The sequence below is a fragment of the Centroberyx gerrardi genome, chromosome 13 (genome assembly GCF_048128805.1).
Source record: "Centroberyx gerrardi isolate f3 chromosome 13, fCenGer3.hap1.cur.20231027, whole genome shotgun sequence".
In the NCBI taxonomy this organism is placed as follows: domain Eukaryota; kingdom Metazoa; phylum Chordata; class Actinopteri; order Beryciformes; family Berycidae; genus Centroberyx; species Centroberyx gerrardi.
Genome location: NC_136009.1, coordinates 29,726,785 through 29,740,892, shown reverse-complemented (window position 1 = coordinate 29,740,892; position 14,108 = coordinate 29,726,785). Strand labels below are relative to the sequence as shown.

The following is a 14,108-nucleotide window of genomic DNA, read 5'->3' as shown; positions in this document are numbered from 1 at the left end:
GTCTTGGATGACAATATTGAAGGAAGACTGTCCGTCAACCAAAGGACGCAGGTTCAAGTCCCCATGTTCTGAAGTGACACTGACTACTGCCGCTCTGTGACTGACCTCTGACCCCTGACCTCCCTGTGGACGCAACAGAAAAGTCTATTTCCCTACAGGAAGCAATAGAGGAAAACATGATTATTGTTTGAAACACAATGAATCCTCTCAGGTTCAGAGATATTGACCAATAAACCTCCTCAGGTAACAATCTTATTTTGTTCATAGTGGATATGTAATATTTTGAAAATGAACTGTCCATGTATGTGTGTGTGTGCTGGGTGTGTGTTGGGTGTGTGTTGGGTGTGTGTTGGGTGTGTGTTCCTGCTGTGACGAAGGTCTTGGACACAAAGTTTAGCCGTTTTGTCAATAAAAGTGCAATGTGCAGCGGAGCCGGAGCAGGAGAACCAGACTGAACTAGTTTATCCTTCGCCTGCAGCAGCTCTCTAATCAAAAGTGTGCAGCGGCTGCACTTATCTGTTCAGCTGCTCCATTACCGCCCGGCTCCGCTCGCTCCGCTCAGCCGTGTGTTCTCCGCTCGCTCTTCGTCACGGCGACCTCGGCTTCACGCGGCGTCCGTCGGGTCGGACGGGGACGCGGCGCCCGGAGAGCGAGGCGGCAAAGGTTAATGTGCTGCGGCCGGCGTGTGAACGGGTTCAGAAATAATGTGACAACCAGTCTCAAAAAACAAACTGAAGCGCTTTTTAAAAAGGAGAGCAGGTACGGTGTCAAGATGAAGCCACAGAATTACAAACAAAACAGTTACACTGTAAACAAATGTGAAGTAAACAAAACAATTATACTTGAAAGTTAATTTGATGTTTGCAAGAAATGAATCACCTTGGCCCTGTTGTTTGTTGTCGTTAGCGATACTTGTTTTTCTTTGCAACACATTTTTTTTTGCATTGCTATTTTTTTTTCTTTGCAATGCTTCTTTTCGTTTCACTTTGTGGCGTCTTTTTTCAACGTGGGGGGGCGGGGTTAGAGGAGTGAGGAGTTTTTTTTGTTTATAATACTTCACTTGTAGTATAATTTTTTTTGTTTGCAGTTCCATGTGGCTTTACCCTGACCCATCAGTAGGTGACTGAAGTCGTCGGTTGACAACATGACATCACTTTGACAGACTGGAGCCTCTAGACTACGCACTCCGCCCCCGTGTGTGTGTGTGTGTGTGTGTGTGTGTGTGTGTGTGTGTACCTCAGCCGGCCGTCCTGGGCGGCGGCTCCTCCTGGTATAACTTTGGTGATGAAGATGCTGGGGTCTTCTCCGATGTGGGGGTTGTCCGTCCCGCCCGCGATGCTGAAGCCCAGCCCCGAGTTTCCCTGGAGACCGGCAGCGGTCGCCATGACAACCACAACAACAACAAACAAACCAACAAAAACACACAGTAACAGTAAACGGTGGATTCAAAATATATTTTGTATTATATTAACATACAACGACTGAATCCCTGCAGAGGAAACCAAACGTACAACAAACAGCTATAAGCAACATGGTATCAATAAATAATATAATAACCAATAATGCAATAACTGTCAGATAATGCAGTAACTTGTCAAAATGTAATAAAATGTCCCTCTAAGTGAGTTGAAAATGTAATAAAAACTGATGAATAATAATAAATCACCAGATAGTGTAACAAAATCTCCTGACTGATATTGTAATAACCTTCCCCCAATAATGTAAAAAACTTTACATTATTGGGCTGTAACTTCTTTCTTTTTTTTTTTTACTTATAATGTAATAATATTGACTGATAACATGATAACTGGTGAGAAAAAGGTTGTTTTGTTCACAATATGAAACTGACTCAGTATAATTTTTTTTACATTCAGTTTTTCTTACATTTTCGACTCAATTAGAGGGACATTTAATTACATTTTGACAAGTTATTACATTATCCTGCAGTTATTACATTATTAGTTATTTCATTATTGGTTATATAGCGACATATAATTAACATACAACCACCAAATCCTAGAGACAGCATCTAAAATATTGACGCTGCAGTTCATGATGTATTCCATCAGACTCGTCCTGCCTGACGACTTCAGACTCTTAAATCAGTTTCAGCTTTTAAATCACAACTTTAAACTCACTTTTATAGACCTGCTTTGATTAATGACCTTTTATTAAATCGCCCCCTTTTATGGTTCACTACGCTCCTGACTTGCTTACATCGCTTCTGCTGTCGATGTGATCTGTTTCTGGTTGTGTTACTCTGTAAAGCGCTTCCTAACTGGGTTTTGAAAAGTGATAATAAGAAAAAACGATCACTATTATATTATTATTGAATAATACAATGAGGTTTTAACATGTTTCAAGGCCCCAAGGCTTATTAAACTCTCACTCACATTAATACTGAAACTTTATAGTCAACTAACAAAAAAGAAAAACACCAAAAATGCAGTTATGTGATTTCTTTCCCAAGTTACAGTGATATAATTAACCTGCAACGCCCAAATCCCAGTAAGTGACATAATTAACCAACATGTAAATTAGACAAACTGACAAATGAGAAGCTAATATCACCTACAGACAGGACGGCTGCAGAGTGTGTATCAGAGTGTGTATTAGAGTGTGTATTAGAGTGTGTATTAGGGTGTGTATTAGAGTGTGTATTAGAGTGTGTATTAGAGTGTGTATTAGAGTGTGTATGGGTCTCAGCTGGCAGAGGAGGGTTTTATTTACGCTGCACTGATAATAATAAAATGCACTTGAGAAAGCATGAAGCTGAATTAGGTCACATGGAAAAAAAGGGAAAAGGGAAAGATGATGAAAATAATAAAAAAGATATCACCACAGGCAGAGTCAGGGATTAAGACACAGCTGCATACAAAGCAACTGTGTGTGTGTGTGTGTGTGTGTGTGTGTGTGTGTTATTTGTGTTGGTCAGAGTCGACTTCATGATGTCCTTGTGAAACCCAGAATAAAACATGATTTCTGTTTGTGATCCTGAAGACTGGAGGAGAAAACTAACATTATCGATAAGAACGTAGTTTTCAGATATTGTTTTGTAAGATAATTCATCATCATAAACACACTTCTGAACCACAGGGATTGTAGGATTTTGTTAATGTGGCACCGTCTTTGTGAAGAATAAATAACTGAAATATCTGAAAACTAGTAATTGAGTCAAAGTATAATTTTTCTACAAACTGAAGAACTGACTGCTTCTGCTTTATCACCACTTTTCTAAAAACAAAGTGCTTTACATACAATAAACACAAAGAGACTGATGTAAAAGTACCATGATTAAATAAAATAATAAATAATAATGTCACTTGATCCATGAAAATTATTGAAAAGAAAAGGTGATTTGCATTGAAAATAAGTGGAATTATCTCACACTATGGGCCAAATCTTTCACTTGTTTTACAAAAAATAAGATTAAGCCTCAGTACCAGATCAAAGGACTAAGATTTGATTTATTTATTTCAGTTTGAGACATTTTTGACTAAGATTTGATTTGTTTATGTCAGTTTGAGACATTTTGGACTAAGATTTTGACATTTATTTATTCCAGAGGTTTATTTCAGTGTTCACGTTAGCTTTTAACACGGCAGAAAGTTCCTAAACACTTTGAAGCAGTGTGTCAAAGTCAAATTAACAGCCGGAGTGCCAGGAGTGCCAGGGGCTTCTGGGAAGAGTCTGGTCTCTGAGTTATGGACCGCCGCCGCTTTACGAGGCTCGTAAAGACCGGCGAGAATATACAGCTCGCTGACAACATGGCTGAGGTTCAGAAGGAAATCTAATGAGAAGGCGGCGGCCGGCGGTCTCACCCTCTCCAGCGTGATCTCCTCGTACTCGTAGTCCGCCTCGGTGCCGTTCACCTGCAGAGAGAGGAGGAGGAGGAGGAGGAGGAGGAGGAGGAGGAGGAAGAGGAGGAGGAGGAGGAAGAGGAGGAAGAGGAGAAGGAGGAGGAGGAGGAGAAGGAGGAGGAGGAGGAGGAGGAAGAGGAGAAGGAGTCAGTCAGCAGGCGCTCCGCTTCAGCTCATATTCATATTCATATTCTGGACTGATACTGGAAACACAGCAGTGACAACAACAGACGGGACAGAGCAGGTTTAACCTGAACACTGATTTATTTTATGGAACAAACTTTTATTGTATAGACCTACAAATCCAACAGACTGTCAGTTTAAGGTCTTTTAAGATGAAGGTAAAGAGGTGAATGTTGAGTGATGCTGCAGAGTAAACCACTCAGTTAATATATCAAATCTTTAGTTGAGTTTATATTGAAAATTGTAATAAACACAAAATAAGCACATTTCATATGCCTGTTTTTTATATAATTTATTTGATGTTTTCTTGTGGTATCTTCTGTGACTCCTGGCCAGCCAATGCCATGTTTTCTTCTTGTCTTTTCAAAAGAGAACCACACTGGAAATAAGTTTTGGAGACTTTACGTGTTTTCCTGGATGATTTTAATTAATGCATGACTGATGGCTGTGCATTATTTTTGATTATCAAATGAACTAAACTAAAAATCCTGTTGCCTTGTACGCAGGCCACTGAGCCACAAGGACGCCCTCATTTCTATTATTTATTTATTTAAATCACTGCTCTACATCATTAACCGTCTACTTTATTGATCTGTATTCTTTTCAATGTTTTATTTCACCTGATTGTGAAGCACTTTGTAACTTTGCTTTGAAAAGTACTAATAAAGTACTAATAAAGAGACTATTATTAATTTCTCCATAGAAGGTTCATAGAGCTCATCATCAGTCCACACATCCACACTGGGAGCGGACCAGTCCAACCACAGCTGCTGCTGGGCAGCTCAGGTAGAGAAGTGGATGAAGTGCCTTGCTCAAGGGCAGCTCAAGGGCAGCTCAGCAGCAGCCGTCTGTCCCAGCGACTGTCCGCTAACAACACTCCTCAAACCCCGGAGGTCGGGTCTGCATGGTCTGCACCTCAGCAGTGAGGCACCAGGACCTGACGGAGGTTTAGACCCCCAGACTAACGTGGGACTCTGTGATGCTCGTTGTGATGCTGGACTTCAGAGGCTGCAACGTTTTCTACAAGTTAGCAGTTTCTGTCGGACCGGCCTGTCGTCAGCAGAGCTGCAGACAGCCAGGACGACACTCTGCATACAGCGTGTTTTAACCTGAAAACTTTATTTTATTCCTGTTGCCTCGTCTGCTATTTATTCCATTTGTTGTGTCTGGAACTGTTTTATTTCTATATTTTAATCGCTGCTCATTGTCCTTCAACTTTATTGATCTGTGTCATTTGTTCACTATTTTATTTCTCTTGATTGTGAAGCATGTTGTGCGATATAAAGGAGAAAGAAAGTATTAAAAGTTTTCTGCAGTTCCCATGAAGTGATAAACTGACAGTGTGGAGCGGAGCCAGCAGCAGCATAAGCAGCTTTATCAAACGTCCTTTTCTTTATTTTTTTAACATCTTGGTCCTTTTGCAAATTAATCTGGCGAAGACAAAGCAGGATCTTGCTGACGGCGGCCAGCGTCTGGAGCAGCACAGAGCCAATCAGAGCCGGGCAGCTGTTTAGGCGCCGGCGCCAATTTAATTTGGATTGGTGTGAAGCCAGGCAGGACGGCGACAACGTCAAGGACAGACAGAGACTCAGAGACGGGCCGGGACCGGATGTGGATCGGAATCAGGATCAGGATCAGGATCTGGATCTGGATGGAGAATTGCCGGAAACACACGACTCTCCCAGAAACCTCTGTCTGTCTGAGCTCATCAGTCGACTCCATGCTGCCTGAACACACATGGAGAACGCTGAGTGTATTTCTATATATTATTGTATTGTATGTACGGTATAATCTGCTGTCTATCATATGAGTTAAAGCTCCATATTCTACTGTCCAGAGTTTTATTTTGTGTCTTTCTGTCCATTCAAAGCTGTGTGTGTGGTGTCATGAACCAAAAACACTCTCAATCCATTTCTCCACGTTCATTTTCCAGCATCTCTCTGAGCCTTACCAAGAACAGGCCGTTTCTGTCGCCGTGTCTTTAAGGCTCATTAATATTAACGACCCTCCGTTCCGATCGGCTGACCGTTTCGAGAGTGAAACGTGAGACGCCGCGGCCCGGCGGCTACAGGTAGGGAAAACTCTCCGGTAATAAACGACGACGACCGCTCGACCGCTTTGAAAAAAACACTTTGTTAGTCTATTATTTCTTACAGAAATGATAATGAGCGAACCTTTGTGACGCCGCAAAGTGACGGAAGTCCAAACGGCTCGTTTAGAGGCTCGCTTTTCTAATATGGATTGTGTGGATTTAGTTTTGATACTTTCACCATGTTTAGATACACATCCAACTCCTTTATCATCACAGAGGAGAGGGAGTCCTGCTGTACATGATGTGGGACTTTAAACTGTCCCTTCACACTGTGTTAGAGCTGCTGGTGTCTGCAGCATGTGTGTCAGTGTGTACTGATACCATGTCAGTACTGTCAGTAGTGCTGTTGATGCATCTCTGCACCAATTTCAACTAAACTAATTGCTGTACATTTCTTGCACTTGGTGAAAAAAGTGATCCAGATTCTGATAAAACTGAACTGGTAGATCATCTGCTTCCTGTACTAGCCTCGGGCCGAAAATCAGAACATTTTACGCGAATAGAATACGATGCAAAGGCAAGTTATTATTATTAATAGTGTATTTAGTTAATACAGTATATGTTGGTAACAGTCTATGGAGTTAAAAGTTTATGTAGTAAATCTGCTGATCTATTTTGAAGGTTTTGTTGAGTTGAATCACTCGACCCAAACTGTTAAACTGATCCACATGATGAGATGAGATGGGAGTGGGAGGAAAAACAGACAGTTTTCAATATAAAAGGCAACCGACGGTAAGGAGGTGAAAGGTCAGAGGTCACAGCACCCAGACAGCAGATGGAACAAACACTGCCGTGACCCCAGACTGAGCCTGAAGACAGAGGAGGGCTGGGGGAGAGAGAAGGTCCAGGGAGAAGACCAGGTTTAGAGTCCAGTAGAGTCCAGTAGAGTCCAGTAGAGTCCATGTTTCCGGACTGGCAGATGAGCCAATCAGACGCTGCGGTTTCCTTCCCTCCGGTCAGAAGGCTGTTGATGTGTGAACTCTGCCGTCACCGTGACGACCGGACAGATTAACGAGCAGCCATAACCCCCGGCCCCGCTAAGACTCCTGGGAAATGGACTCAGCTGGGGAGGGGAGGGGAGGGGGGAAGGGGGGAGGGGGGGTGCAGGCAAGAGGCATCTGTCTTCTCTGCACCCCCCCCCCCCCACCCCCCTCTCTTCCCACACACACACACTGTACTGTATGTGTGTGTGCATGAGCTCGCTGCTCAAAATTATTTTTTATACACTTGCTTTTATGGAACTGGTTTAAATTTTTGGTTTTTAATCTCGTTTTGTTTCTTGTATTTTTTTTTCTTGTTTTATTTGATGTCTTTTTTTTCTTCTAGCCCATTTTCTTTGAAATGCGTCCTATCCTCATCTCTTCTTCATGTATTTTACTATTTCTATATATTCTATATTCTATAAACTGCTTTTAGATAAGTGCTATATAAAGAAAATGTATTATGATTATCACTATTATAGGCATGCACACACACTACATCTAAAACTACTTTACATTTTTGCACTGAAAACATAATATTCTGATTTTCATTATTGTGTTTTATCTATTTATCTTCTTATCTTGTTAAGCGCTTTGTATTGCAATCTTGCATGAAAGGTGCAATATAAATAAAGTTTGATTGATTAATTAATTGGAAAAACAGACAGGCCTTCACTCATTTACAAACATGATTTGTTTTGGTGCACCACCAGTCACAGTCTGACTCCTGACTGAATGTTCTGTGTTTCATTTTGATCTAAAGGCTTCTGCTTAAATGCTTGAAATGAGTTTCTTAGACAAATATGAATAGTGAAGTTGATCCTATGTATAAATTTCTTTCCAAAGCCTTTGCCTTTCCATCAAGGCAAAGAATCTAAAATATAAGATAGTTTTGGAAGATAAGATAAATATGATTTTTTTGAACACTTTTTTGGTCGCTGCACAATTCCATTTGTGTTATTTCATAGTTTTGAGTCTTTACTGTTATTCTAAAATGTGGAAAATAGTAAAAATAAAGAAAAATGTGTGTGTCCAAACTTTTGACTGGCAGTGTAAAAAAAATGAAAAACTTGCCAAATAAACCATATAACAGAATATAACAACTAAATGCCCTGACTTCACACCTCCCCCTTTCCCTCCATTATTCTAACTACTATTTTCCACATTTTAGAATAACAGCAAAGACATCAAAACTATGAAATAACACAAACGGAAGAAATGGAATTAGGCAGCAACCAAAAAAAAGTGTAAAACAAATCAAAACTAACGAAAAATATGGCGTGTCCAAACTTTTAACTGGTAGTGTACTTCCATTTAAATAAAAAAACAAAACAGATTTGTGACACACAGTAGAAGCAGCAACACTTCCAGGAGAGCTAACAGCAGCAGGAAGGCAGCGTGCGGTGGACTCACGTATGGAGGCGTGTCCAGGCTGTCGGTGTTGACCACCACAGGCGGAGGGTTGGCCTGCGGAGACAGAACACAGCGCAGCGTCAGGGGCGACATCTCAGCTCGCCAACAAAAAAACAAAAAATCAAAAACATCCCCCAAAGAACACCTCAACTCCCAGCTCCATCCCTCCCTCCCTCCATCCCCCCCTGCAGCCCCGTCAAAACCCGCTAAAAGCACCCCCACCCCCCACCCTCCACCCCCAGCATCCAGCGTGCAGCAAATGAAAGCGGAGCAGGCGGCGGCGGGCGAGGTGCAGACTTACTCTCCTCATGATGCTACAGAGCGACTGAGGCTCAGAGAGGAAGGCGGTGGATTGGAGCAGAGATTAGCGGAGCGGACGGCGACACGCTCACGCCATTTCACACTGCAGAGTACGCAACGCCCGAGCATGAAGGCTAAAATAAATCTAAATTAAAGTCCCGCGGGCTGGCGTCGCTGCTGCTCACCGCTTCCCCTCCACCCCTCTCTCTCTCTCTTTCAGTCTCTCTCTCTCTCTCTTTCAGTCTCTCTCTCTCTGTCTGTCTCTCACTCACTCATTCTCTGTCTGTCTCGCTCGCTCAGTTTCTGCCCGGGAGAAAGGCAGATGGGCTCTTTGGAGTCAAATGGGGGAAGTGTGGCATTCCTCCTACTATCTGTTTCTCTCTCTCTCTCTCTCTACCTCTATCTGTCTCTCTCACTGACTGTCTCTCTGTCTCTCTCTCTCTTACACTCTCTCTCTCTCTACCTCTCTGTCTCTCTCACTCTGACTGTCTCTCTCTCTTACACTCTCTCTCTCTGTCTCTCCACCTCTCTGTCTCTCTCTGACTGTCTCTCTCTCTCTCTCTCTCTCTCTCTCACACACTCTCTCTCTCTACCTCTCTGACTCTCTCTCTCTCTCTCTCTCTCTCTCTCTCTCTCTCTCTACCTCTCTGACTCTCTCTCTCTCTCTCTCTAATCTCCTCACTTCATCAGACCCACAGCAGGATGGCAGAGATGGAAAATACAAATAAAAATAAATAACAGCAACAAAATGATCAACAGCAAAATAAATAAAGACACAAATCTGTAGATGGACGGAGCAGAGAAAATAATAAAAAAAACAACAAAAAAAAGAGGAGTGGAGGAAAATAAAAAAAAAAACCTGTGACGTCGGAGGGATGACGGCGGTCTCGGCTGGGATGGGCGAGATTGGGATCACGGGGATTATGGGAGAGGAAGGCGGGGTGGCCTCTGCCTGCTAAACAATAGCATGGTGAGGGGTCAAAGGTCAGACAAACACACTGCAACACAGATGAACAGCAGGAGGAGTGGAGGGGAGGATGGAGGATGTGTGCGTGTCGATCAGACCGGGCTTCAGCAGTGTGTGTGTGTGTGTGTGTGTGTGTGTGGAGCGGCAGGTAGACAGAGAGTCACAGGTTCGAGTCCCGAGTCCTCTACCTGCTCTCTGATTGGACGTCGCTCTGGATAAAAGCAGCGGTATTCGCAAATATTCATGGTTTGTTTTGATGCTGCTGAGGTGCCAGGTGGGCGGGGTTCTGCCACACAGGACAGTGTGCTGAGCATCAGAGAGGCCGGCCAATCACAGGACGTCAATTTAGTCCACTTCGTTGATTGACAGCTTACCTGGCAGCATCACTATCTGGACGGTCTTGATGTGGTAAACCCCGCCCATCTGCTACTCCAAGAAGATTAAAGCAATACTATTTGACCTAGGTCAGCTGTGTGTATACATGTTAGTGTGTGTGTGTGTGTGTGTGGGGGGGGTGTGTGTGTGTGCGTGTGTGTGTTAAACCCAAATCCCCAATCCCCCTGGCGGTCTCAGTGGGGGGCGGCCTCAACAGATGCCCTTTTTGTGATTATTGGAAAGAGCAGAAATTTCAATCTGGGAATGCAGAGTATTAAACAGACAGGCAGCAGCGATCCCAGCGCAGAGGGCAAAGGTCAAAGGTCGTGTCAGTGTGTTGTGGTGGCAGGTCGCTCTGCTGGCCGCGCTGAAGGAATAAACTCATTTCTACGACAACCTCATGGAAAAATAGGGAGGAGTATCGTTTAGATTTTGCAGATATCGGTGCTAAAAATTTAAAAATGGCACACCTTTAAAAATCAAACGACGACATTAAAGAACGTATTTCTTATTGCAAAGACAAAGACATTAAACAATATAATAACTCTTAACTGTTTGAATTATACTTTTAAATACAAAACACTATAAACAAATTGAAATAATAAATTTACATAATAAATAACACCTACAACAATTTAACAGTAAATAACTTCTTAACCCACAAAGTACTGCGCGCACTCTTTTGGTATATTGCCGAGGGACTTTTATTCTGAAGGGCTGTGTGACCTGCGTGCGGTCACCAACGAGCTAGCTTTAGCTTTAGCTGTTTTTGGGACAACTGGAGACTTTATTGGAGCTTTAAGGGAACCTTCTGCATGATGCTGAGACCTGGAGGAGGGAAGTGTATAGAAGTGTTTGGCACCGGGACGTTTCTGTTGCCTGTAACTTCAGTTTCGGAGCGGCAGTGGGCGGATATTTCAGTCGGCAGTTTAGGTATTGTATTTTCGAGCGCCACCGAAATCTGCGCTGCGGTACCCAACTACAGAAAACAACCATCGACCCGGGACCATTTAGATTTTTTAACCTTTATCAAACCAGGGAAGGCCGACAGACCTCCATCCTGCTACATTCACACAGTTCCACACATTTAAACTGGGAGCTGCCCAGTGGCCCACAGTCTGTACTGGTGGCCACTGAGCAGCTCCACCGGAGCAGCTGGGGGTTAAGCGAGCTGCTCAACGGCTCCTCGGCAGCAGAAGATGGAGGAGGAGAGAGTTACTGATTCTTGATTGAAACTTGATAAATTCCAAGTCTTTTACACTAGTCCGTGCCCGGGGATGCGCGCGCCACAACTACGCGCAGACTTGCCAAAAATGCACATAAACAGCGTAAATTTGGGAAAATGGAAAAATCAGCTCCGTCAGTCCCTGCCTATGCCAATGCTCAATGCCCATGTGCAGTTTGAGATTGATTGGCCGACCCGTTGAGGAGCAAAATGGATGCGGACAGACGGACGGACGGACAGAGTTTTCCTCATTCTATAGTAGGATAAAAACTTGCACTGCTAGCTCAGTCTAGTTGGAACTAAAACTTTCACCAGCAACATAATTTCCATCATCACAGATTAGCTGTTGCTGTTAAAAACACACATGGCTCCAAACCTGGTGGAGCGAGCTTCACTGCAGACTGGAGAGAGAGCGGCGTGTTGAGGTCGACTTCTGATTGGATTTCCCACTCAGACGTGTGAACACGCCTCATGTCAGTGAGCAGCAGCACTGGTGAAGTGTGTATGTCCATATAACACACAGAGAGTTAGCTAGTGCAGCTCCAAGTCAACAACAGAAGTAAACAGGATCTGGGGCCGGATTCACAAAACCCTCTTAAGAAAAAAAATCTTCTCAAGTGCCATTTTTTTCTTTAGAAAATTGGAAAAAATGCTATTCTCAAAAACAGTTCTTATATATTTTCTTAACTTTCTTCTTCTGTTTCTTCCTAAGAAAAAACTTATGAATAAATGGTATTCTTGAAATGAAAGTTCTCAAATTTGTTCTTTTCTTAACTTTAAGACAGCCCTTCACCTGTCTTAAAATTCCTACAGTGAAAAGGTAAGCCTCTAATATCATATATTTAAACACATTTTAGACAAGTAGGTTATAGTTCAAAGTCTTCACAGGTTCCCCGACACCTAACATTAAGATGAACATTTATTGTAAAGCTTTATTTGCTGTAGGGCCAGGTGCCTCTGTCTCATGTTTATTGAAAATAAGCTAGCAAATTTTACAGTTACCAACAGCAACCAATGTTTAAAGCTTTGCTCTAGTTGCCCTAAATAGGTTTTACCCCAATTGTTTTGTAGATGGAAGCACTTTGGGTTTCCTCCTAGCCTCAATAGCAGTAAGCCTAAAGTTTATTAACCAGAATTAATTCAGGCCCTATTTTGAGAAGTTCTTAAGGAAAATTAAAGTAGGAAAAGTAGGAAAATTAAAGAAATTCGTAAGAAATGAGACTGTTACTAAGAAAATATTGAGGAATTGCACTTAAGAGCCTTCTTAAGAACTTCCTAAAATTTCCTCTATGTCATTTCTTAAGATCTATCTTAAGAACACATTGGTGAATCCGGCCCCTGGTTCTTTAGAGCTCCAAAAAGGTAAAAAAAAATTACCATACAATTTGTGTTCTGAAGCCAAACGATTATATTGTGGGTCCAAAAGTCCAGTATTTAACTCATTATCTCACACTAGCCAAGTCGCTGTGTGTTATGTGGATATACAAACTGTTTCTACTGACATGAGGGAGAGGAGATAATGAGTGAGTCATTTTGGGGTGAACTATTCCTTTAACATGGATTGTGAGAGTGTAAAAGGTTTGTTAACATTGGTAATGCTTGGGAAGATTGTAAAACAGAGGAAACAGAGCTGCAGTTTGGGTTACAATGTGTTAAGAACGTCAAAAGTTCCTATGTCAAACCATAACGTTATATATCCATTTTGGGAATAAAAACCATCGCCTCAAGCTCACCAGTACCTCTGAAATGTAAAAGATCCAGACTGTACAAGTGTTATTTTGTCAAGGACGCAAGTTTACTGTCTAGTAAAGGAAATCATCATTTGTTTTACTTTGTTATCACTTTGTAAGAACAAAAGTCATTTGTTTCACATGGTGGAACCAGACACTTCACATGTGAACAGACCCAAAACTAGGATGGTCAAACTACTCCCAGACTGTATCTTCAGAGGCCAATCCATCCATCACAACTCTGGCTTATGTAAAAAAATATAATAATGAGCAGTGAGTCTGAGGCCGGCCTTCAGCACTGTGACCTCTATTATGCAAGAGCAGGACCTCGTGAAGCGGCTGCTGGCAGGAAGCGCGGCGCTGCTCGAGAGGCTTAATTGTTGTGCTGCAGCAGCAGAACCCAGAGCCTGTGGAAAACCAACAGCCGCTAAAATTAGCCCCCCGGATCGACCGCATTGATCCGGCAGCCCTACTTTCGGAGCTGCGCTCGGAAAGCCTTTGACAATGGGGCTTAATTGCTCCGGCAGAATACAAACCGGCTCGACAACGCAGCACCACAACAGAGCAGAGATTAGAATTTCAATTTAAGAAGATTGACGACTCGGAGTGAAGACTCTTCACTAGCTGGATCTCAGTGAGCTGAAAACACAGACAGGAGGACACATGAGCTCACGCCGAGACGGGACGTCAGCGGTAAAGACGCTCGACGGTCAGGACCGACGACACTAACCGGTCCAGAACAGCATCGACACAGCAGACGCCAACAGAACCACAAATGGAAAGCCTGTATGGATTCTCCATAAAGTGACATAGTAACTCAATCTGAGTCTCCAATAGCAATTCACAACTTACCAACCAAAACACACACACACACACACACACACACACACACACCAGCAAACCACTGTAGATGTGAACTCTATAAACTACAAATTAAAATATCACTACATTTATATTTCCACTTCCTCACCCAGAGAGCCTTA

At 42.8% G+C, this 14,108-nt stretch overlaps 1 protein-coding gene across 25 annotated transcripts in view; it reads right to left on the bottom strand.

Moving 5' to 3' along the window:
* dlg1b (discs large MAGUK scaffold protein 1b) overlaps positions 1-14,108 on the bottom strand; it is a 156,078-nt gene that overhangs the window by 40,515 nt on the left and 101,455 nt on the right. For 13 of the 25 annotated variants that reach the window (XM_078287694.1, XM_078287695.1, XM_078287697.1 and 10 more), the window contains 4 exons: positions 9,688-9,783; positions 8,529-8,582; positions 3,822-3,872; positions 1,237-1,361 (listed from right to left, as the gene is read on the bottom strand). In XM_078287694.1, coding sequence (XP_078143820.1) covers positions 1,237-1,361; positions 3,822-3,872; positions 8,529-8,582; positions 9,688-9,783 — 326 coding nt within the window. The remainder of the gene's footprint in view (positions 1-1,236; positions 1,362-3,821; positions 3,873-8,528; positions 8,583-9,687; positions 9,784-14,108) is intronic. The other 12 variants (XM_078287700.1, XM_078287703.1, XM_078287706.1 and 9 more) reach the window with 2 other exon arrangements.